The following is a 26,104-nucleotide window of genomic DNA, read 5'->3' as shown; positions in this document are numbered from 1 at the left end:
TCAAATGCGTCGGAGGGTCCATGTGCCTGGGGCTTTGGTCTCAGTTATGGAGATGTGGGGGCTGATGGGATCTTCTAGAGCTAGAGCCCTGTGGGAAGTCCTTGGGATCATTGAGGGATGCCCTGGAAGGCATTAAGGCATTTTGAGTTAGCTGACTCTGGTCCCTCCTCCTCCTCCTCTTGCTGTTTCCCACCTTGCCTAAAGCTCCTCATTGTCGCAAAAGGACTCTCATCCGAGCCCATCTAATGCCAACACCCTGCCCTTAAATCTCTAGAGCCACGAGTTAAATAAACCCCCTTTGCCATAGGTCGCCTGCCTCAAGTATTCCTCTATAGTGACAAAACGGATGAATTCAACATGGAAAACCAGAGAGAAATGTGGCACCGTGTCTGTGTGTAGCAGTTTGAGAAACAGTGGTGAGTTCACTCACCTTTCCTTTTCAATGGCCTTGAAAAATCTAAGTCACTTTACAACTTTCCAGATGTAGGCTTGCAGGGAAAGTGTGGACTATGGACATTCATTCATGATGGGGAGGAAGTGGGCATCAGTCTGTTGAATGGAGTAAGCTCTTTCAGTCTGTAGGAGTTAAGTCAGTTTTCCTCTAGGACTGGATAACTTGGGGCCTGGAGAAAATAGGCCTAATTCACAATTTAAATAAATCATGTGATTATAACAGAAGAAGGTATACTGTGGTGTAAAATTCCTAGAACGTTTTCTTGGAGTCTGGAATGTTTTCAGCAGCAGTTGGTAGATGGGAACCATTCTGGTAAAGGGAAATGACTAAGGCAAAAAAGATAAAACTTAAAACTGTCATTGCTGTTTGAATTAACTTCAGCGCCTGTAAACCAACCGCCATCTGAGGGGCCCATGCAGGGCAGTTGATTAATTTCATTATGGAAAGTTATGGAATTAGAGTTATGCCTTTGCATGGCGGTACCTACCACATCAAGAGAATGCGTCAACAGATGTGTTCCCCTGGTGCTAAAAACCCCCTGGGCACCCATTCTCCTAGGCATCCCCTTACACCCTGGCTTCTAGTTAGGAAAGATACGTTTTCTAGCTGGATTTTGACAAGGAAATCCAGAGCTGTGTGGTAACACAGAGCTGCTCATAGGAAGAAAGCTTGCTCTAGGAAGCTGACAAGTGCAGAGGAAAAGAAGCAGCCCTCAGAGTCATCCCAAGGCAGCTGTGTCACATGGTCCTGATGTGCACACTCACTGGGCTCTTTAGTTACACCAGTGGGTAAGTCTTTTCCAGTCTAGGAAAGCAAGTTCATGATCATCCTTTCTTCAATGCCACTCAAGACATATTGTCACTTGAGCAGGATGCACTCTCAGCGTTTGATGTTTTCATTTGCCTTCTATTCGCTTACAATAGAAAATTTCCCCTTTCAATATTTAGTACTTATTTATGGTTATGTATTTAGTGTGGCCACTGTGGCCGCCTGGACATGAAACGTCTTGCATTTTTCTTGGTTTACCTATCGACTTCTATTTGTGATTGCACAATGTAAATATGTCTTTACGCACAGGACTTGCTTTTCATGAGGCATACTGAGCAGCATGCTGTTCTCATGCCCTCACAGATGAGATGGAACTTAACATTAAGAGCCTTGCCGGGCTCTGTAAGAAATAATTACATGCATAATCCCAATGATGGTTAATTGAGGGTGCCCTTGTTACAGGCTTTCTCGGTTCTTTGGGGGCATCTTTGATTTATGATGAGGGCATCACCAGCTGAATAGGCTCAATGACCTAGAGGCTGAATCTGAGATGGGTGTTGCAGAGCTGGTGGAGGTTTGAGGCTTCTGCCTGGTTTCACACAGTTTGTTTCCTTCTGCTTCATATCCTGGCAGGAGAGTAAGGGACTGGCAATAACCTGAATCTATCAACACTGTGCCCAGCAGACATCTCTGCTCTCCTCCTGGGACAGCCTCCTTCTCCCTCCTCAGCCATCCTCTCTCCTTTTTCTCTCCTTTCTCCTCTCTTTCTCTTCCCTCTTTTCTGCCCTCATCTTCTCTGCGCTCTTACTTTTTTCTCTCTCTTGCATTAACCCCTCCCTGCTGTCTCATCTCCCTTTTCTATACCTCAATTCTTTACCTCCCTCCCCCACCCGTCCTTCTTTTTCTCCCAGAATTCACTCCAAGAGTGCATTTTGCTCAAAGGACAACACTGACACCCTCACCCCAAGCTGGGGACAGCACTGTCCCTGATGGTCTAGCCCCTTGCCCTGTCCTTATCAGATTCCATTGTAAGTCTTAGTTTCCTTTTCTCCCTTCTGTCTGTCTGCTTCTGGAGATGAGACAAGTGGCCTTTCCCCTATTGTGACCACAGTGTGGTCAGGGGTGTGAGAAATGACTAGATAACGTTTGTTATTTCCAAGGGCTAGGATTTGAGGGGATCTATATTCTCTTTGTGTTTTGGGGCCATTTTTTTGTGATACTATATCACAGGTTACTTTATAACCAGTGCAGAAAGTTCCAGAAGAATTGTAATTTGATAAAAGGTGTGTATGAAACAGAGGAGAATCTCAAGGACGGCTCACAGGGTTGTGGGGTCCTGGGCCAAGTACATTACCTCACAGGCATGAGGCAATTGTTTGTGGTGGTTACATCAGCCAGAATGAAGATGATAAATTCTGGATTCTTGTCTCAGCACATCCTGGCTCCCTAAAGAATCCCAGCTGAAGAATTTGCCACATCTATCTTCCATTGCTTCTGTTACCCTTCCAGGGTGCAGTTTACGATCTTTACTGTAAAAACCAACAAAAATCCAAATACAGAAGAAAAAAAAACCAGAGGAGTTAGAGAATCATAGAATTTTAAGGCTCAGAGCAAATCTCAGTCTAGCTTAATTACTTTGTCTTTTGGCGAAGAATACTGAATTTCAGAGAAATGGTGTGATGGAGCCCAGGTTGTGGAGATAGTGAAGGTCAGGACTGATGCTGTCATTCACGTTCCTTGTGTGGTCTTGTAGGTGGCTACTTGGGCTTCCTGAGCAGGGCTGGTCTTTGTCCTTCATGGTCACACTAAGCAATTACTTTTTTATTTGATTGTATTTGTTATGAGGCAGGGCCTTTGTCTGTAGTGTTGGTTGGCCTGGAATTCCCACTGTGTAGCCCAGGCTGGTCTCAGACTCGTGGCAATACTCCTGTCTCAGCTTCCCAGGGGCTGTGTTGACAAGCATGAGCCATGTTGCCTGGTTGTGACTACGTTTTGAAAAAGAGACTAGTCCTTAACAGACATTATCCCATTTCAGAAAGTTCATTCATATCCTGAGTTTTCATATTTAGCAAATTTGTCAGGAGTCCAGCTCCGACTTGACAAAGGGTTCTTGGGTGGAGGAGAGAGGAAGTATCAGATAGAAATATAGGGGGAGATGATAAGAAAGACAGACACAGGATAGCTTCAGGAGGGCCCTGGGTCAATACCCAGTCACCCCCAAGGTTTAGTCCAAAGAGCTTTTTATACAATGCCCAGGGCGAAGCAAAAGACCCCCCCCCCCCCCGTTTCAGATCAAAGCACAATGTATAGCCAAGTGTAGACCCTTCAAAACACCTGGTAACCACGCCTGTGACCAAATCATCCCATTATGCAGCCCTGCTGGGTAAAGCAAGCCCAGATTCTCTGACCCCAAGTCAAGTCTCACTAGAGAGCCTCTATGGGCTCCCACACAAATTCTAAAAGCCTGTCCCAAGTTATTGCTTCTATTCATTTTCTAGAATTGGAGTTCATCTGTATTTCTAAACTGTTCCACTTTATATTGTGGAGACTGATAGTAACCCAAAATACCCCCAGGACTAGACATAAAACAGACATGGGGGTAAAGCAGAGGGCGATAGGGCTTGTGGGCAAACTGGAGAGCTTATACTCTGCCTGAAGGCATTCAGATTCCATTTCTATCTGGAGAACTCAAGCCTCAATAAAACGTGTGTGTGTGTGTGTGTGTGTGTGTGTGAGTGTGTGTGTGTGTGTATGTGTGTGTGTGTATGTCTGTGTGTCTGTCTGTCTATGTGTGTGTCCTTGTGTTTGTAATTCTTGTCAGCAATTTTGTGGGGTCCTGGGATTTAGCTGAGGGCCTATACAAACTAAACATTTATACCTTAGCTCTCTTAATTTTTTTTAAACATTGAAACAACTTTAAGGTTTTAAAAAAGCAATTGTACATGAGTGGGAGTGATCTTCTTTTGGAGCAGAGAATGGGGTTTTCCACTGATGCTGATGCTCAATGTTTATTATACTGGTACGTGGCCACTGCCATTCCCCATAGATGGTAATCTCATTCTTCATGTTTAAGGCAGCTTTACATTATCCTACAAACAAATGGAACTTTAGCACACGATTTCAACTTGGTATTGAGTTTTGGTGTGTAAGAACTATTATCCAATCCTGTCTGTCTGCCTGTCTATGTATGTATGTATGTAACTATCTATATCTATCTACCTACCCCTCTGATATTTATGTCCTTCAAGCAAAGACACAGTATGGGCCACTCCTTAAGGAGGTTTAATAGGAAAGTGGGCAGGAGCAGCCTTCTAATTGATGAGGCCGCCAGGCAATTTGAGTCAACCTGTTAGTTACCAGTTTTTGTTACGGAAAATTTAACACCCATAGCAAGAGCCACGAGGATGCTGCAAGTAGCCTCGGATGCATTCTTTGCACGCTGGCCATTGCTCTTACAGGACAGTTTAATTTGTGTGAGCTACTGTTGCTGCCTATTGTCTTTTTCATTCCTTAGGAAATGACTCTTCAGAGTTACCATTTCCTTAATGTTTTAAAAACCTGTGCTACATATCTAAAGCCCTTTTTGTTTTAATAGCGGTTACATATCACTGGGTTATTACAGTGTGTGCGGTTTCTCTGTTGAATCTCCCATTTGTAGTGGTGTTTCCTGAGTGCAGTTTTGCTTCTGAAGATGAGCAGGAGCTAATTGTGGAGTAATTCTTTTTGAGAGCAGTTTCTATCTATACCCTTCCTTCTGACTGCTCTCAGACTTGCTAAGTGGTGCCTGGTTTCATTGTGGTATTTATTTCAGAGCCAGAAAGGCTCTGGAAGTTTGTTTAGTTTGAATCTTCTTCTATAACCCAAGGAAGCTAACTCCCTGGTATTTTTAATGAATAGTAATTTCCCTTGAGTTATAGTATTGGGCTAAGGGTGATAAAGTATTTTGAAAATAGACAGTAGCTTTATATATTGACGGATGGCTTTGAAATATTAGGATCTTTGCTAGGAACTGTGTGCATTGGCCCTAACATTCAAAATGATCTTGTTAGACATTATTAATCCCGTTTTCAAGAATGGAGAGCTGAGAATCAGAGACAGCAAATTCCCTGGGCATCACGGGTTGCATCTGTTTGAATACAAACCTGCTATACTGCGATGGTTGTCCTTACTGGTCATACCCTGCTCTGGTCCCAGTGATCTTGAGAGAGGGGTTGATGTGAAAAGACATTTACTTCATACAACTAAGATCCATGTAGATTATGTTTTGGACTATATCCACCCCTACCTCCAAATTAGAAGCAAAAATAGGTCTTTTACATAGAAGTTATAACTGCAGTACAAACTCAAAGCTCAATGTGTATATTGAGAAGAAAATCTGTAGCGATATCTGACAGTCACTTCAAAGGGCACCCCAATAAAGTATCAACGCTTTGCTCCCTAAGGAGAGTTCTCATTGTCTGTATTTTTTTCATGAGTGAAGAAAGCGGGTATGCAGAAGATGTGAGATGAGTTGGAAGAATGTAACTCTACATAGTGAAAATGCAGATGGGGTGCTATTTTAAGAGCGGCTGGGGTCCTCTGCTTAAAGCTTGAAATGAGACCGAGGGGTTAAAGGTTAAGCAGTGTAGGCTCCATGCAATGGTGTGCACATGTATCCTCAGTTCTCATGAGGAGGGTAGAGCAGAAGCATTCAAGGCCAGCCTGGGAAGTGGAGTACAACTTCACAAATAAGCAAACAGACAAATAAATAGGTAACGTAAAGATTACTCTCAAGGCTTCTTATGATTCAGCACTTCACATATTCTGGTGTCTGTATTCCCTGATTTGTGGCTTTGTGTCATGAGTGAGAGAGTCAAGGTATTGCTTCCTATGCATGTGCCCTTTTGCTCATGGCATGTTAGTTAAAGTGGATTTTTCTAGGGGAAGATTGAGAGGGATTTTCAGAAAGCCTTCTTGCCGAGCTTGTAGCATATATATCATATGCTTTCTATATCATATGCCTTGGTTACACTTACCTGTTCTAGTCTTAATGGTATGTGTGTGAGGGGTGTGTGTATGAGTTATGTTTAAATTCCTCACTGAAGAATTGTTTCTCCTTACCTGTCTTTGTTCATTTATTTTAAATGACCATGGTTATTTTTTTAAATTATTTGAGAATTTGGTACAGTGAACTTTCATCACATTCAGCACCACCCCAACCTCTTCTCACATCTGCCCCCTTCCTTTCCTGCCCCAACTTTTGTGTCTTTATTCTTCCCCATCAAAATGGCCATGGTTCTCTGCATTGCCCAAAGGCTACTGATGGTGCTGTAGGATATTTTAAAATTAGCTGGTGTTTGAATCTGGCTCATTTTGTGGTGGGATTTTTTTTCTTTTGGAATTTTTATATAATAAAGTTTTTGAAATAAAATAAAATGGGTAAGAACCAAAAAGTATCTGTTGAAGAAGTGAAAAGGGCTCTCCTGTCCACAGTGTGTCCTTTCTACTCTGTTCCCTGGTGACACCACAAAGGGCAGCATTAATCTCACTCAGCCACATCTAGATGCTTGTCCTAGACCTTATTGAGTTTGGACAGAGGCCACCCAGTCCCACCAGAAGGAGGAAAATGTAAACTTCCATGTAGATGATTTGGAAACTCTGACAGAATGTTTGGATATGACGTCTTTCAGTTCACTGCTGCATGCATTTTCTGCCTGTGGGAATAGTTCATTGAATGAATAAAAGGAAAGGCCTGATTCCTGTAAGACGTTTCATGGAAAAGAAAATCAGAATTCTTTTCTAAATATACACTCGTGTCCCGAGCAGATGGAATAAACCTTAAAATATCTTGCATTGAGCATAAAGTGTGTATATCAGTAAAGCGATTTTAATTGTACTTTTAATAATTACTTATAGGGTCAGTATAAATTAGGCATCTGTAATTAGTCATAATTTAAAAATGACTGTGAAGTTATGTAAACATGTTTGCTACCAAACTTACATTTTCCACAAAAGCTAGAACCATGCCATTTTTTATTTATTATTTATTGCTTGTTTGTTTTTTGAGACAGGTCTTACTATGTACCTCTGGCTGTCCTGGAACTCACTCTGTAGACCAGGCTGGCCTCAAACCCAGAGATCCACCTGCCTCTGCCTCCCGAGTGCTAGAATTAAAGGTTTGTGCACCACTATGCCCAGTCTGTTTATTTTATTTTTTCTTTTATGTGTATGTGTGTGCTCCGTGGGTGTGGAGGTGCCTATGGAGACCAGCAGAGGGCATTGGCATTTGGAACAAGTTACAAGCAGGAGTAAACTTTTTGATAGGCATGCTGGAAAAGCACCAGGTCCTCGGCAAGAGCAGCAAGTGCTTTGAACCACTGAGCTGGCTCTTCAGCCCAACTATGCTTTTTTTTTAAGGGGTGTGTGTGTGTGTGTGTGTTTTGTGTAAGAACGTGATAGAACAAGACCAGACTTCTGACGCACTCCATATAGTTTCTATTCATATTGTTGATTGTTTTTTTGAGCTAAGTGGTGTAGCCCAGAGCCTCTCATCTAGCTAACACTAGATACTGGCTGGGGATGCCATCATCCTGGCTAGATGGAAGACCCGGTTCAAGCAGGCACCTTTGAGTGCTGTTGCTGGACTAAGGACCTCAGTTCCAGTCAAGGTGTTGACTGACAGCCTCCTTCTACTTCTTATATTACTGGCTTCTCCCAAAAGAGGTTCACGTAAGACAACTATGTGAGAGAATCAGTGGTAAAACAGTCCCAGGCTTTTCTAAACTAACCCCATCAGGACACCTCATCAGTTTTGGTTCTTAGGAGTTGTCTTAGTCAGGATTTCTATGGCTGTGAAGCGACACCATGACCATGGAAACTCTTATAAAGGAAAGCATTTCACTGGGCTTGCTTACAGTTCAGAGGTTTAGTCCATTATCATCACAGCCAATGGGAAGCATGGTGGCATGCAGGCAGGCATGGCGCTGGAGAGGTAGCTGAGAGTTCTACATCTGGAAAGTGGGCAACAGGAAGAGAGGGGAACACTGGGCCTGGCTTGAGCATCTGAGACCTCCTGTGACACACTTCCTCCAACAAGGCCTCACCTCTAATAATGCCACTCCCTATGAGTCTGTGGGGGCCATTTTTATTCAAACCACCACAAAAGTGAATCACTAAATCCCACACTCATGGAGAGGTTTACAAAAGTTGATACCAGGTTTTTGAATGGCTTCTACCACAGTGGCACTGGAATCAAACAGCTTACAACCTGGGAGATCTCCACAGGCAGAAGCCATTGTCTCTCCCTCATGGCATTTCTGTTTCATCTGCATGTGCTGGCATTAGCTGGCACCACAGAATCTGTGTGTGTGTGCATGTTTGTGTTTGCATTGATGTGTGTTTGTGTGTACATGCACATGTGAGTGTGTGTGTGTGTGTATGTGTGTGTGTGTGTGTGTGTGACTTCTCGGGCTGTAAGGTCAGACTTGGCTCTCTGTATTTATCTGTCTAAGTTGCACATGCCAGATTGTGTTTTCTTCATTTTTTATGTCTAAAGTCCACTTGCTCTTTGGTAATGAAATATGTAGAAAAATTTTAATTTGATGAATTAAAAAAAAAAGATAACTTTGAGACCTAAGCTAGGTGAAATTCATTCTCCTCAGTAGAATTCTGAAAGCAGATCTGAGTTGAGGATTTGAGGGTCTGTGTTATGGGAGGGGTTCCCACATAGTAGGTTTAGGGAGAGAGACACAAGAAGGAAGAAGATGAAGGAGAGACAATGTAAGGTAAACAGTGAGGGGTGCCTTTGCCCTAGGGCCTCCTGAAACATTGAAGGAACCTTCCCAGATGGTCCATCCAAAGACTTCTCAGAAAGCTGAAAAGTTAATCCCACCTCTGGCTCCTGTACTCCATTTGATGGCTGTCCCATAGGAATACGTGTCTCACTGTGGATCTGGAAAGCTCCCATGATTTTGGAGAACCTCCAGCATACCAGGTTCATCTGGGTCCCTGTTGAGCCTCACACATCTCAGGGAGGCAAAAGGGAGACCCCAGGGTGACATGGAGGCTGCCTGCTGTCTATTGCAGGTTCAGGTAGAACCATCATCTGTGATAGCATGGCAGAGGGAGGCACATAGACGACCTAGAATTGAAATAACTCCTTTATACAGGAGTGCCCGGAAGTTTTCTGTTGTTTTATTTTACTATTTGCACTTGAACAAGAAGAAAAGTGAGATATGGATCTCAGCTTGGAGGAATTATTAATTGCCCTCACTCATGCCAGTCAATGTCAGTACTGTTTGGAGGAAAAGATTAGAGAGCCCGTGTGTTGTCTGGATCAGGAAGAAACAGGCTGACTGATGGCCTTCCTGATTTTGATTCTGATTTTGTTGTTATCTGACTGGAATCAAATGCTGGGCGTTTGCACAAAGACAGCTCTAGTGTGCTACAGTGAAGTAATCGTTTGATCGTGCTGTTTATTAAATTGGAATGCCCTGTTTAAAATATCAACCTAGATAAAAGAGTTATAGCTGCCCAGTTACCTGGCTAGTTATAAAGGTAGTCTTATAAAACAATTTTCGAAAAGTTCACAAAAGGCTGGCAACTGAGAATGACGTAACAATGATGTCTACAACTGATACCTCAACGTAAGGAATGTTGACAGTTGGTCATTCTTCTTTGGCTAGCATTTTACATGAATGCAGTTAGATGCTGTGACAGAACAGTAATGAAGATGACCGAGAACCTGCCCCAGTATTTTATTCTTTTCTCTACCCTTCTGTTGAGAACCAACCACCGTTATATACATCATTTGATTTGCATGTGTATGTCTCGTCTGTAGTCTGATTTTTTTCCACACATACTGTGCAGCTTGTTCACATATGTGTATATATACAGATCTACACATATGTGTGTGCATATATGTGTATATATTCATATAGACCTAGTACATTCATTTTTAAGTACTGCTTTGTTTTTCTTCATATGAATATACCCTGATTTCTTCTTATCCTTTCTCACAACAACAACTGTCAAGTGTTTCTTGGGTTGCTTATTTGTTGTCGACCATTTGCAATATTGCTTCAGAAGGCATTCCTGTGGTGGCTTCTTGCTGTCCATCAGTGTGTAGTTCTCTTTCATGTCTTGATGACACAATGTCTAACAGGACCAACCTGCAGAAACAGAGGTTTCTTTTGGCTCATAGCTTAGAAGGTAGAGGCCCGGGGGCATCTAGCCTGTGGCCCATTTGGATTTCTATGAAGGTAGTCCAGCACGAAACCTAAAACTTACTTAAAACCTGGTGAAATTTTGTTGTGATTTTTTTTTTAGGGGGGAGGGGTAGTAGTAATTCAATTACATGGTTTCGTCCATGGGCTTTGTGGATGACAGAGTAGTGTTGTGGTATCAAAAGGTTGGACATGCCTGGTAGTCCATTATGGTTGGAAAAGCGTGGAGACTGGAGGAGCTTGTTCCATGGTGGAAGGAGTAAGTGACCATAGGAAGTAGAAAGTTTGGGCCCAAAGTGGGCCAGGCTGTGACTCCTAAAGCCTGCTCCCCACTGACCCACTTCCTGAAGCCAAGCCCTACCTAGACACTCCACAGTCTCCCCAAACAGTGGCTCCAGCTGGGGCTTATGGGAGACGGGTCAAAATATAGCAAGACACAGGGAGTATGGCCAGGATATGGGCCAAGAAGCAGGGTTACTGAATTCTCTGGTTTGTACCTTTTGTTTGGTTTGGTTTTGTTTGCTTTGTTTTGTTTCTGAACAGTCTTGCTGTGTAACCTTGACTGGCCGTGAAGACCGGGCTGGCCTTGGACTCAGAGATCCACCTAACTCTGCCTCCCGAGTACTGGCATGGAAGTCCTTTACCACCACAGCTGGTCCTGCCATATACATTTTCCACCCTAATCAATATGGCCAATAAACTCGGCAAAGTTCCTGAGCCGGTGTATTCTGCCAGCAAATCACAGTTTTCTTTTAGAGTTGCTAGCCCACGGTATTTTGATTCTCCTTCATTTTCACTCTTATACTAGGCATGAAATTATTTTGCTGTTCACCTTGGCTTATATACATTTTATTTAGTGTTGGGGATTCACCCTAGGACCTTGTGTCTGCTAAGCGCCTGTAGTACCATTAAGCTGTATACCCAACTCAAGATTGTGTTTGAAAATTCGTTTTTATTTATCTGTTTTTTTTTTGGGGGGGGGGTAGTGGAACGTGTTAAGAAATGTGAATCAAAATTATCTTTCCAGGACCGAAGTGAATTTCTTGCTGTATCATTCCCCGGCTAAACGTTTCTGTTCATGTATGTTGTGCTGCCTCTGTGCCATGCTGCATTCCCATAAATGTGGAGGGCTGGTTTGGGTCCCCCCAGCTTCCCAGTCGGTTTTTCATGAGTGAGTTCCTTTTCTTTCCTTCCTTGACTCCCAGTTCCCTCAACCTCCTGGTACTCTTCCCATTTGAAAACCTCTTGATGTGTGTGTTATTTTCTCCTCCGAAATGAGCTTAACAATAGTGCCCATGTCATAGGGTTGTTACACATATTAGTTAGTATGTAGATGGTACTTCCCATCCTAGCACATTGTAATGGTGTGGATGTGTCATCTGTTTGTGTGTCTGTGTTTCTGTGTGTGTGTATGGGGGGGGGGTGTCTGTGTCTGTGTGTCTATGTGTTCCTTTGTATATGTGTGTGTGTGTTTGTGTTCCTTTGTATATGTGTGTGTGTGTCTATGTTCCTTTGTATATGTGTGTATGTTTGTGTGTGTGTTTGTGTGTTCCTGCATGTATGTGTGTCTGTGTTCCTTTGTATATGCGTGTGTGTGTGTGTGTCTGTGTTCCTTTGTATATGTGTGTGTATTTGTGTGTGTCTGTGTTCCTATGTATATGTGTGTGTGTCTGTGTTCCTTTGTATGCGTGTGTGTGTGTGTTTGTGTGTGTGTCTGTGTTCCTTTGTATGTGTGTGTGTGTGTGTGTGTGTGTGTGTGTGTGTGTGTCTGTGTCTGTGTCTGTGTTCCTAGGTGTATGTATATATGTGTTCACATATCTGCAAGAACCTTTACTTTCTCTCAAGGAGCTTGCAATTTGATTGAAGCAACAAAATATATCATCCTGATCTTTTTTGAATGTTCCCTAAATACGAGGTTCACGTTGAGCCAAGTGATGCTCAGAGCTCTGAGTCGTGGGTTACACTTTATTGCTCTAGGGATGTCTCAGGATTAAGTGTGCCTTCGGGATTAAGAATTAAGGAGTTAAAGACAAAAGCCCTACAATGTTTCTTTAAATATCTCATTCAGCTGCATAAGATTAGCACGTTTTTCTTGGCAAGGACCACCTTTTCCTTTTTAGCTGGAGTCTTTTTCGTCAGCAGCCTTTCTTGTTTTCCTTTCCAAACACTTCCTGTGCCTCTCTCTCTGTCATCTGCCCTCACTTGATTCCCAGGCGGCCGCATTTCCCTCCTACCGCCTCCCACCCTCTGACTTCTAAAAAGAACAACAAGATTGTGTTCGTGGTTGCATAGCATGTTTCCTTCCTATTCTGCAGGCCATGGGGTGTCGGGGACAATCAGAGTGGAAAGGCTCTGGCAGCCTGAGAAAGATGCTGTGGTCTTTTACGCTGTGGCCGGGATACAAGGCTGGAAGAGAACAGAACACCCTGCTTTCTGTCAGGTGTTCGCAGGTAGCTCTGTGGCCATCTGCTTCCTGCAGTCTGCTCATCTGTGTGCAAAGGCTGGCCTGGTTTTTACCTTCATTGAGTGATGGGGGGAATACTTGTTGAATGCTTCCGCATTAAGTGGTTCCTTAGGTGAAGGCAGGGCATCTGAGATGGTGGTGGTCCCCACAAAGCCTGGGGCTGAAGCCCTGTGTAGGGTCTGCTGCTGTTTATATAGTAATGTAGGAAGTGTTCAAAACTTCATAGGCATTTATAAAGGGAAGCGAACTGAGCCAGTGTGAGAGTAGCATAAATCAGAAGTTATTGACCGCTAGCTGCCTCTGTACCACTAACAACCAGCATGAGCCACATGTTGAGTCAAGCCAGGTATGTGCTGAACAGGATGCGTGTTTTATTTTTGTCTCATAACCCTTGAGAGGTAGCTGTCATAGCCTCAGTTTACACATGGAGAAACTGGGACTCTGTTAGGCACACACAGTCAGTATGGAACTCACCATGGATCTCCCAGACATTCTCTCCCCTGCCTCGGCACCTCCGGCATGTACTGAGTCTACTCCTAAAGAACTCTTTCAAGGGAGCCGAAATACTGTTTTGTTTTCTTTTCCATTCTAAAGACTAGAGAGTGAAATGATAACAGTGTGATCCAAACATGAGTCTAATTCTCTTTGTATTTGTTTAAAGTATGTGATATTTGCATCTCCTAAATACTGGGGCCTTGTTTATGAGTGGGAGAGGCAGATTGACACTTCATGGACCCCGTGTAAGTGCAAACTGCTCACATTCCTGGTAGAAGATCCGATGGCCAGGATGTTATACCTCAACAGCAGTATGGCAGGTACTCAGTGCTGTAACTCTGGTGGGTGTATGTGTGGTGGGGGTGTGAGGGTGTGGGGGTGTGGAGGTGTGGGGGTGGGTAATCTCTTTTATAAATGGACCCATGTGATGAGCACCTGCCAGATGGGAGGCCATTTAAACAGCGTCTTCTTCTAGTCTGCAAGGCTGGGCTGCTACTCTTCCCTGGGAACCTGGTCATTCACCTCATGCCTGCTAAACTGATGAACTCCATCAAAACAGCCCTGAAGAGTCTGCTGTATCTCCTGCTTAATTTCAACCCTAATCAGGTCTCATTATCAGAGCCTTATTGCTTGCTGGCAGTAATTGGCTCTGGGTACAACTCAGAGCGGTGTTGAAATTTTTATTTTGCCTTCAGAAAATTGGTTTACCTAAAACATTTTCCCCCCAGATTTCCCTGTGGAAGATTGGTTCTTTTAATTTGGGTATCTTGTAATTTTTCTCATTAAAAATGTGTGGCATGTGATTTCATTAGTTTTTTTTTTTTTTTTCCTAAATTGAAGTGACTTAAGTGGGTTGACATATGTGCTGCAGCGTAATTGGGCTGGTTTTGGAGCTTCAGTCAGTAATTACATCCATAAACTTATTGTCTATGGTAAAATATGTTAACTGGCCTTTGACATCAAATTCATTAATTTGAATCAATATATAATGTTCCGAAATGCTCTACCAGAGGATCATTGACTGATGGGTAGAATGTGGTGTAAGCCATGTTTCTCTATGGACAACTAACTGTAAGCAGTAATATTTTCTAAATGGTTGTCAATACAGCGAATCCCCAAACACACATATTTTGAAGCTGGTAAGAAAATTGAACTATGACGTGAACTCAATAATTGAATTTGCTCATTTAGAAACTTTACACCATTGTGCCGGCCTTTAGACAAGGTCTTGGAATTCTAGACCTCCTCATCCTCGTGCCTGGATATGTAGCCCAGGTTGAATGGCCAGGGAGGCTCTCTGTCACCAGCTGGTGGTCAGGGGAAACTATTGTCAGTGGGGTTTACTCTTCTCCTTCAGAGGAGACCAGGGCTCCTGGCTTCCTCAGACATGAGTGGATTCTATGCAGACTAGCTTTTCTCTTTTCTTAATGTTGAATAACTTTAAAAGGCAAATTGAAGTACAGCAGCACTGTGAAGCAACTTTGCATTCAAAGTAAGGGTTTCATCAGGAATCCAATCCCAGGGTTTTCTTTAGGCTTGAGACTGCAGACCTATGAGAATCACGTTATCGTGAAACCTTGACAAAAGAGAAATCCCGTGATTAGATGTGGGCTTCATGCATAATCTCTAGTTTGCATCCTCAGCATTTTTTTGGAACGTGAAAGCCTTGGGAGAAAAAAGCACGAGGTGGCTTTTCTACTCACATTGTTTTCCTCTCCTCTCAGCAGATGCACAGTCTACAGCTTTTCTGAAACAGCAGGACAGTTTTGAACTCGAAGCCAGCTCTGAGGGTTAAGAAGCAGTGACCGGGCAGAGGGGGGAAGCAGCCTGTGTTGGTGCCAACTGTGACTCAGGGATGCAGGATGCCTCTGTCTTCTCTCTGGCTCCCACTCCACTGTCCCTTTTCTCTTATCTCCCTCCTCTGCACCACTTTTACTCCCCATTTCCCCCATTTCTCATCCTTCCTTCTCTTCTGTCTCTTCTCTCTTCCTACCGCAGCAAATGTCTACTAAGGCATCCTCATCCTGGCCTTTGGTGCCTGGTTGGGTTTGGCCCAGTGTGGAGATGCCAGCAGGAGACTGGGGGGAAGAACAGAGAGGAAGTCATTGTTCCTTTCCTTCCTTTGAGGCTCTGACACAGACCAACTGAATGCTGCCCTACAAAATCCCCCCTTCCCAGCTCTTTGCTTCAGGTTTGGAAGCAACGCTGTCTGTTCTTTTTCTTCCCTCATGCCTAAGAGCAGACAGGTACTCAATATTTCTATGTAAGCACTTTGTAAAATGTTTTTCAGACCACCCCACCCCCACCCCCACCCCTACCCCCAACACAACAGTGCCTTCTATATCCTGCAAAATCCTTACTGGACCCCTGGGTATGGGTTAGTTCATAGCATGTAACTCTGTACTGTATATATAAAATTTTGCTTCACTCACTGATTAAAAAAGTATTCATGGGCATCAACTGGACCGGGTAGAGAAGAAATGGGAGATACATGCTGGTCTTGTGATGCAGAGAGAGAGAGAGAGAGAGAGAGAGAGAGAGAGAGAGAGAGAGAGAGAGAGAGAGAGAGAGAGAGAGAAACAGACAGACAGACAGACAGACAGACAGACTGACTATATTGCATGGCTTCCCAACCTTCCTAAAGCTACGACCCTTTAATACCCTTCCTCATGTTGTGGTGACCCCCAACCATAAAATTATTTTTGTTGCTACTTCAGAACTGTACTTTTGCTATGGTTATGAATTGTAATGTACATATCTGTGTCTTCTGCTGGTCTTAGGAGACCCCTGTGAAAGAGTCCTTTGACCCTCCAAGGGGCGGTGACCCACAGGTCGAGAACTGCTTCTGTATTGTGTCGTGTATGTTATGAAGTAAAGAGAGCAGGAAAGATGGGCTGCTCTTCTTTTAGGAGCTGCACATATGAGTCTCCCTGACTTCAACAGAACACGGAAAGGGAGACTTTCCCAGTGAGTACTACCCTATACAAACCCTGAGCTAGAAGCAGCTGGAGAGCCCTGGGAACAACACATAGGGCCAATATGGCCAGGACAAAGTGTGTAGTTTTCAGGACTGAGGTGGGAAAACCTGCCCTAAATGTGGGCTGGGATCCTGGACTGAAGAAGGAGGAGAATTCGAGGTGACCTCTGACATTCATTATTCATTATGAATGTGATGAGACCAGCTGCCTCAGGCTCCTGCCACCACACCTTTGGTGGCTTGTACTGGCCAACCCTGAGCCAGCTATAGACTCTTTCTTCCTTAATTTTTTTTTCCCCCAGATACTTTGTCACAGAATAAGAAAAGAAACTAATATATTTAATAAACACAAAATACAGTGAACCGATTTCAATAGACACTATTAAAGTGACTTTATTTAGTACACATGGGATAGCACCAGTCAGTGCACAGATGTTTTTAATTTTGTACTTATTATACATCCTTAATATGTGTTAGGAACTAAATGTGACTAGTATAACAAAGCCATGATTTCAAGATGTTACCATGAAGCTCCTTGTCACAGTTTAAAATGTTTGTTTATTTGTGCGTGAATTTGGTTTTGGTTTAGTTTTTGTTTTTTGAGACAGGTTTCTCGGTGTAGCCCCGGCTGTCCTGGAACTTACTCTGTAGACCAGGCTGGCCTCAAACTCAGAGATCCAATTGTTTCTGCCTTCAAGTGCTGGGATTAAAGGTGTGTGCCGCCACCACTGGGCACAATGTTGGTAAAAGGGTTTATTGATAATGATTTAGGTTATGTCCAGGTCTCTGCTCATTTATTGTTTTTTTTTTCCTTCCTCAGGTTCCTATACTTCTTATGCTATTAAATCGTCTACATACACTCTTATTTTGAAAATAGTGTTATTTTAGAAAAATGATTCTTTTAAAAAAAAAAAAAAAAACCAAGTGACCCCTGTTTCACAATACCATACGAACCACTCCTTTTGTGAGGGTTTTTATGGTCTTTGGTTTTGTGCTTTTATGCTGGGCACTGACCCAGGTCATCTCTGTTCAGCAGGCATTCTCACAGGAAGTTGATTTCAACTGACCATCACTTCATCAATTTAGCTGATAGAGGCCAACATTTGTTTTAAAAAGAATAATAGTAGACAAGGAAAAACAGCGCTTGCACTGGAAAATTAATTCATAATCTAAAGAATGAGAATAGTGGTGGCAAGACCCCAGATGGCCTCAGTCCTATGCTCTTGTGATGTGCGTAGCCTTTTCCGTGGCCTGGGTTTTTGTCTTGCCTCTTGACCTAATTTGAAAACTTGACTTTGAAAGAATGTGAAAGAATTGATCTCTTCTTCATAGCATTTCTAATGTGTTAGAAGTTTTAATAAATTATTATGTGATAAGTCCCATGTGGCTTAGAAAACTATGATGCCACAACAGAAAACGTGCTCTGTCTTTTAAGTGATGCATTCCTTCAGTGTTCTGGCTTCCTGATCCCTGTTTGATATGCTTCATAATTGTTCAGTCTCCCTGGCTTATGAATTCTATCAATCAATTTATTTTCATGGAGTATTTTTACTTTGAGAGGTCCTATCTAGATTGCTTTACTGATGTTCAAGTGCCTCTTTAGTGGTGTCTATTTGAAATAAGCTTTGGTGTACTAAGTATAGTGTTTAATAAGAACTTTGTTTGGGGATAGAGTTTTTCTGTGACAGACAAAGACCATCTCAGACCTGGGTGGAGAAGTTTACCTCCCTCTGAGAATGCACATGATTATTTTTAGAATGAAAACTACTTTGAATAGACTTTTAAGTAGTGGTCTAGGGGTCCTTGAACAATTTATGATCCATTATGTGTTTTTCTGCCCCCTCCCTTCCTTGTTTTAAAATCTGGAGACTGGAAATATTTAAGGATAGATTTTTGATTTTTTTTTGTTGTTGTTGAAAAATGAGACTCACACCAGAAATTATAGGTACACTTAATTTTAAATTTTCCTTGAGGCTCTTATTTTGAGCAAGAGTAACTTACATGTGATTTAAAGAATTAGACTTTTATAAATAGTTGGCTGTAAGCCACTAAATTCACTCGGCACCCATTTTTCCACACCTGATGTATTCTTCTCCACAAAGCGTTCTTGTAAATATGTTTATGTGTTGCACATTAGGCTAAACTACTAAGCTATCAGACCTGCGATGTCAAGGGAACAATAACTTCTTTAAAAAGTATGATCTGTAGTGTTAAGGGATGTTAATAATTTCTAAAACAATTTATCGAATGGGTGAAGGCTTGGTGGGAGCATTTACCATCAAGTGAAATATGTCTCGTTAAATTTCTGCATTATGCACATACCAACTCTCTTTCTTTTGTCATTTTAATGGTTTATTTACATAATTGAGGATTGCTACTTTTGTTACTAGTGGTTATCATAGCAGAATTATTTTGGTTGAGCCTACCTAAGCAAATTTGGACTGCGCTGGAAACTAATGGCGAAGCGTTCTGCTCCCCAAGCCCCCTCCTTCCCAGCTCTTTGCAGGGAAGATCTTTGATTTGCATATGTAAATAAGCCATTTAATTCGGAACCCTGTGGGACCCACCCAGGTCCAATCTGTTATTTTGCTGATGTTGATGTCATTAGGCAGGAGGTAAATGGTATCAGGAGATTGATGTCTCAGTCTGGAGTGACAGATACCAGGAGTCTGAGGGCTGTTGTTGAGGAGGAGAAGCCAGTTCTTGGGATGTGGCAAATGAGGGAAAAAATGAAGACACAGATTTCGCCTTTAGTCTTGTCGTGAGTGATAGAGTTTAATGTTTTTCTTGAATAGAGGAAATCATTCAAGCAAATTAAGTTTGTTTACTATTGCTATAAGAAAATGGCTGAGATGAGATAATTTATAGAGAATACACAGGTTTTGCTTGTCTGTCTGTCTATGTATCTGTCTATCTATCTACCTATCTGTCTGTCTGTCTGTCTGTCTACCTATCACCTACCATCTATTCATCTATCTATCCATCTATCTGTCTGCCTGTCTATCATCTATCTATTATCTATCATCTATCCATCTATCCATTTGTCTATCTATCCATCTGTCTATTATCTGTCTATCTATCTATCTATCTATCTATCTATCTATCTATCTATCTATCTAGTCTGCTCATCATCGGGAAGCTGGGAAGTCAGAACATGGCATTGCCCTTTGCTCCTTAGCTTCTGAGGCCTTTGTTGCTGTCTCAACGCTTGGTGAACCCATCCATGGTGAGACAAGCAAACACGCCAGCTTGGATCTCTCTTCCTCTTACATAAAGTCACCAATGCTGTCATGGGGGCTCAGCTCTGATAACTCCATCTGATCGTAAGTCCTTCCTGAGGGCTACACTCTGAAATAACCATGGGTATATGAATTCAGGGATGAGGTTTCCAACACCCAAACTTTTTGGTATTTAAGCCACAGTATATAGGAAGTTGATTTTCTGAGAAACTGTTTAAGCTTTATTTGCTTTTTAAAAAAGATGTGTGGCATACAGGCTGGTGATGTAGCTTAGTGATCAAATGCACGTGCACGCACATGCGCGTGTTAATACATACCTGAAGTAATACTATTATGCTTACGTGACTAAGTAAGTTAGGCAGTAATTGTTTAAACCCACCCCACCCCACCCCACCCCTGAAAATGAAGAAGTAGGCCCTCCCTCCTTCCTGTTGAACAAAGTCCTTCTCAAGGATTTCCACCTAGATCCTAGGGTCTAATGTCTACAGATCCTACAGGATCTCAAGACCACCAGGCTAACTCTGCAGCCTAGGGGCAGTTTAGCTCCCCAACGCCAAAGAAAGCACGGTGTGACTCTTTAGGGGAAATTAACGGTAAAGTTTAAGAAGCGTGTGGAGGAAAACTTGCTGTGAGCAGTTCACAACTCCTTTATTTTCACTCTATATGCAATTCATTAAAATGACATTAATCCTGCAGGCTCTTCCTCGGCTTCCATTAAGATGTATGACTGAAATCTCTGTGTAACTACATTGATTATTTCATACACCTATTTGTTCATCGCAAGCTGTCCGTTGTTACAGATTCATTGTCTGGATGATAAATGAGGAGCAAAGCCACAAACCCTCACCTCCCAAAGGATGTGTGCACTCATTCTATGCCAGCCTTCTACCAAGCGGGAGTTTAAGGATTCAGATCTCAGGTTTAATATCAATGCTTGCCTCCTGCTGAGTTCATGGTACAATTAGCTAATTAAAAAAAGATAACATTTTCACCTCGGAGTCAGAACAAGAGCAATAAACTACAGGCTCAGGATTTAGTTAATTTGCACATTGACTGTAATTGTATATTTAAGGCTGAGATTAATTTTTCCCCCTGATGTCAGGGAGCCAGACACTGTGCATTGGAATCTTATATCAGCTATAATCACTCCTTGGGGAGGTCAATCAGGGTGGGGGTTTTCCAGATGTGTTAGTGCAAACAACTATTGATTTGATAACGTCTTCTGTTGAGAGAGAAGAGAAAAAGCATCGAAACTCCATTCTGATAAACTGCTAAATAGCATTCTAAATAATCTACTGTTCTTTAAAAACAAAAACAAAAACAAAAAAAACCTTTTTCCCTCTAAAATCAGTACTAATACTGTTGAGAGGAGAAGCCATATTTAGCTGCTTCTTGTGCCAAATGGTGAGTACTTGTGAGTATCAGTTCTGCTATGGAAGCTTTGGGAGGCATTCTAGACCAGCTGGGTCCAAGACTAGTTCACCACTTTTTTTTTTTTTTAAGAAAAGGATAAAGAAAAGATATATGTTGGTAGGCTTTAGAAATCAAGACTAATAACCCTGACCTGTATGCCTCCTTTTTGAATGGTAAGTGCTATGCTTTGGACATGATGGCAGGGATTGCTGGCAATTCAAGAGGGTATGACTGATGCATGCCTTCAAAGTAATAGAAGGGAATGATTGCTAGAAGGAAAAAAATGTTTAAAAAGGCATTGTAAGTGCTACATAACCGATTACATCTCCACATCCATAGGTCTTTAACTTTCCTTTAAAGAAAAAGTTTTTGAGACAGTCCTGCTCTGTGGTCCTGGTTGGACTGGGGCTCACTGTGTAAACCAGGTTAGCCTTTAACTCACAGAGATCTACCTGCCTCTTCCTCCTGAGTGCTGGACTAAAGGCATGTGCCAGTACACCCAGCTTCTTTCTCTTCCTCCGTCTCCCTTTTTGAAATAGAGTTGAGTAAATATTGTATTTCATCTCAGAGTCATTTTGCTGCCTGTTTGTTGTATCCAACAAACTGGGTCTTCGAAGCCCAGAGGTATTTTGTTTGTTCGTTTTTGTTTGGCAGTACTAGGGAATGAACTGAAGGTTTTAGCACATGCCAGGCAAGCGCCTTTACCATGGTGCCACTTCCCAGTCCAGAGGCTTTGTGGGACCATCCCTCTCTTTCCATCTTGCCATCCTTGGAGTTGATACTCATGTGGGGGTAGCATTCCCTTATTAAATTGTTATTTAGTGTTTATTGTACAGCTTTGAAAGATGTAAGTGGGTTCTATATCATTTTTGGGGGGTCTCTATTCCCAATTTTGTCTTTCAAACATAGAACCATGGGTTGTATGTTTGTGTGTTTGTTATATAATGAAGGGTGGTAAGTGTTAAGCTTTCTGTATGTTCCATCTGTACTTTCTTTCTTTCTCTTTCTATATGGCCATTAACAGAGTTGGTTCACAGAGACCACTCTGCAATGTACATGGTAAACTTAATGTAAGTCCCTCTTTAAACCAGTAATGTATAGTACACATTTAGGGGAAGTTTTTGATGGCTTTCAGAAAAGATGAATTCTACTGGGATGATGGAGAGAGATGCTTCTCAGACAGATATTCCTTTCATAGTTATGAGGAAGACTGGAAGACTGTGGTCTCTACAACATTTAGGTGATATCCACTATGTATGAAGTCTGACCATAAGCAAGCTGCATAATGCTGTTTTCTTAGGAAGGTGAATTTTGTGTTCAGGAATATAGTATTCTAGTTTTCCTTAGTATAATTACCTAACAGAAGAATAAAGATTTGCTGTGAAATGTCTGAATTCTGGCCTGGGCCTGTGGCGTTATTACACAAATGTATATATTGGCTATTTTTAACATAATGACTTGCATGGGTAATGTGGGGGTGAACATGGTGGGTGTGTGTGTGTGTGTGTGTGTGTGTGTGTGTGTGTACGCATGCTTATTGGATGTTCAGCTTAAACAAAGTACAGTACGGTTAAACACTGTCCCTCTCCTTTTCTGGCCATTCTCCCATCATCCCATGCTCACTTTTCCCCTTCCCGCCTCTCGTTCATTTCCCATCTTCCATTCACTGTCAGGAAGGGCAGCCTCCGAAGAGCCATTTCAACTCAGCTCGACATCGCCAGAGACTAGTGGACCCAGCTGCTCCAAAAGTGAGTGTGTCCTGTCGCCTTGGGCGGCCAATGTGCATGACAGTGTGGTCCCTCTGGGATAGTGGGGTTGTGAAGTGTTATAGGTAGAGGAGGCGAAGTCTTCTCTATTCAAGATCACACACACCAGTGTTGTTCTAATGAACACTTAACAGCCAGCCCTGAGCCCAAACAAACCATGGCTTACAGCGTGAGCTGTTTTTTCCTAGCATGTGTCCTCCCAACCATGGCCAGTGTCAAGGACTTGTGTGATGTCACTGAACTCAGAGCTGGGAAGAGATGCCCAGTTAGAGTACCACCATGTGGCCAGTCACATTAGTTTCCCCACGTCAGATAGAACTGCCCAAAGCTTAGGAAGTGAGTGAGTTCTGAGTGTCAGCTGCCCCTGTTTCCTACAGGTTGTCTTAGCCACTTTTCCCCACCTTTACTAAAAATACCCAGTTTATGCCATTGAAGGGAGAGAGATTTGTTTTGGCTTATGATTTGAGGGCATGAACTTTGTCTAAGTTTCTATACTTGTTGCTATGATGAAATAAAGGAAAGGGATTTATTTTAGCTAAAAGTTCAAAGTACAGTCCAATACAGCAGGGATGCAATGGCATCCAGAACTCGAAGCAGCTTGTCTTAGTTAGGGTTTCTTTTGCTGTGAAGAGACACCATGACCGCAGCAACTCTTAAAAAGGGAAACATTTCATTGGGGGCTGGCTTACAGTTTCAGAGGTTTAGTCCATTATTTTCATGGTGGCATGTGGGCAGATATGTGTTGCAGAATATTCCTTTACCCTGTGTGAAGATGTGTCACTGTGATTGGTTTAATAAAGAGCTAAATGACCAATAGCCAGGCAGAAAGAGGTTAGGCGGGACTTCTGGGGACAGAGAGGACTCGGAGTGGAAGAAAGGTGGAGTCGCCAGTGGGACACAGAGAGGAAACAGGAGGTGTGGGATGGAAGAGAGGTAACATCACGTGGCAGAACATAGATTAATATAAATGGGTTAATTGAAGTTATAAGAGCTAGTTGAGAATAAGTCTATGCTAAGGCTGAGCTTTCATAATTAATAATAAGTCTCAGTGTCATTATTTGTGGGCTGGTGGTCCCGATGAAAAAGTTCTGCTGCAGATATGGTGCTGGAGAAGGAGCTGAGAGTCCTACATAGTGATCTGTAGGCAGCAGAAGCCACTCTGTCCCACGCTGGGCAGGGCTTGAGCATATGAGACCTCAAAGCCCGCCTCCACAGTGACACACTTCCTCCAACAAGGCCACACCTACTCCAACAAGGCCACACTTCCAAATACTGCCACTCCCTGTGGGCCACGCATTCAAACACATGAATGAATGGGGCCATACCTGTTCACACTACCACACAGCCTATCACACTGCTCCACAGACCACGCTGCCTAGAAGACAACAATGGATCTATGCATGGTAGTGCTCAACTTGCCTTCTCTACTCCTCTACAGGCCAGGATACCCTGCCTAGGGAGTTATGTCACCCATAGTGGCCCAGACATGCTCAGAGGAGGTCCATTTCCCTGGTGATGCTCACTTCTGTCAAATTGGCCATTAATGCCAATCACAATCCACGGTAGCAGGAGTATCTCAGAGGTGTGGTTGTGAGAGCTGCTAACATCTGGGCAGGTCAGAAAACAGACAGCGACGAACCTCCTGCCCAGTCCCCTTCCTCCTTTCCGCTTTGTGTTCAGTCTGCTGTCAGCCCGTGGAATGGGGCTGGACATACTCCACATCAGCTTCCTTCCCTCGGTGAAAACTATCTGGAAATGCCGTCACAGACACACCCGAAGGTGTGCCTCACTCACATCCTCCATGTTTATTAACCCAGCCAAGATGACAGACAAAATTAACTGTCACAAGTGTGCTTACTTGTAAGTTTGGACATTTTAAATTTGTAATTGTCTGTCACGACTTGTCTGCAAGAGGCTAAGGGTGCGGGTCACCAGTGGAGGGCTTGCCCAGCATTGACACGGACCTGGGCTTGATCTCCATCGCTACAAACAGACACATGGACAGACAAGAGCAGTTGACTTGTGAAAACCCTGGACGTTTACTGAGAGTGGGTGGGTTGGCTTCAGCACTGTAGTTATAATGTGTGTCATGAGATCCTAAGCCCATCTGTCAGCACAAACTGGAATGTGAGGTCCTCCGCTCCTCACCATTCCAAAAGAAAAGTGGGAGATGGGTACTGGAAAATGGAGATGGGTTTGTTTACAAGTCTGTCCAGAGCTGGGGAGAGAAAAATAAAATGTGAGCATCTCTTTTTTTCTTGTCGGTTGGTCTTACAAAGTTACAGAAAAGTGGGAACGAAAGCCAGGGCCTGTGAATGTGGAGGTCCCTGATGTGAGCTAAGTTGTCAGAACTCTGTGAATTCTCCACCGGGCAGGTGGATTTTTTCCCTTTTGCAGGGCCATCAGGGCTTCAGCCCACCCTGGCTCTCAGCCTGGCTCTCTTGGGGGTGTTAGGATTCTCTAGAGGCTGTTGCTTCAGGTCCCCACCACAGCTGTGACCTTCTGCTCATCCTGAGCTCTCTGACAGATAGCAGGGACCACAGAGAGTAGCTGAGGTTTGGGGTGGGGATTGCTAAAGTCAGCAGTTTAAAGGGCCTGCGTTCTTCTGCACATAGCCTTTTATTAAACTCACATTTCCTGGCCAATAGGAGAAGGCATTCACAGGCTGCCCCGGGACTCAGGGAAGTTTCAGCTGGCCTTTTAAAGCACTCCATCAAATCTCTTTTGTAAAGTTTTGCTCAGGGTCAACATGACCAGAATCTGTCTAGGACCAGATTCCCTTACCTGTGTAGTGATGTCACACACAGAGCTCTGTAGTGGATGTCACACCCAGGACTCTGTAGTGATGTCACACCCAGGACTCTGTAGTGATGTCACACACAGAGCTCTGTAGTGGATGTCACACCCAGGACTCTGTAGTGGATGTCACACCCAGGACTCTGTAGTGATGTCACACCCAGGACTCTGTAGTGATGACACACACAGAGCTCTGTAGTGATGTCACACCCAGGACTCTGTAGTGATGTCACACCCAGGACTCTGTAGTGATGTCACACCCAGGACTCTGTAGTGATGTCACACCCAGGACTCTGTAGTGATATCACACACAGGACTCTGTAGTGATGTCACACCCAGGACTCTGTAGTGATGTCACACCCGGGACTCTGTAGTGATATCACACACGGGACTCTGTAGTGATGTCACACCCAGGACTCTGTAGTGATGTCACACCCGGGACTCTGTAGTGGTGTCACACCCAGGACTCTGTAGTGATGTCACACCCAGGACTCTGTAGTGATGTCACACCCAGGACTCTGTAGTGATG

The 26,104-nt window shown here is 43.2% G+C and overlaps 1 protein-coding gene across 9 annotated transcripts in view; it reads left to right on the top strand.

The window, feature by feature from the left end:
• Positions 1 to 26,104, top strand: part of Mast4 (microtubule associated serine/threonine kinase family member 4) — a 590,473-nt gene that overhangs the window by 254,549 nt on the left and 309,820 nt on the right. For 4 of the 9 annotated variants that reach the window (XM_052743378.1, XM_052743381.1, XM_052743377.1 and 1 more), the window contains one exon: positions 22,687 to 22,761. The exons of the other annotated variants lie outside the window; for them this stretch is intronic. In XM_052743378.1, the coding sequence (XP_052599338.1) occupies positions 22,687 to 22,761 (75 nt within the window). The remainder of the gene's footprint in view (positions 1 to 22,686; positions 22,762 to 26,104) is intronic. 9 annotated transcript variants of the gene reach the window in all.

Source organism: Peromyscus californicus, unplaced genomic scaffold (assembly GCF_007827085.1).
Source record: "Peromyscus californicus insignis strain IS unplaced genomic scaffold, ASM782708v3 Scaffold_18__1_contigs__length_77618521, whole genome shotgun sequence".
In the NCBI taxonomy this organism is placed as follows: Eukaryota; Metazoa; Chordata; class Mammalia; order Rodentia; family Cricetidae; genus Peromyscus; species Peromyscus californicus.
This window is presented reverse-complemented; position numbering and strand designations above follow the sequence as displayed.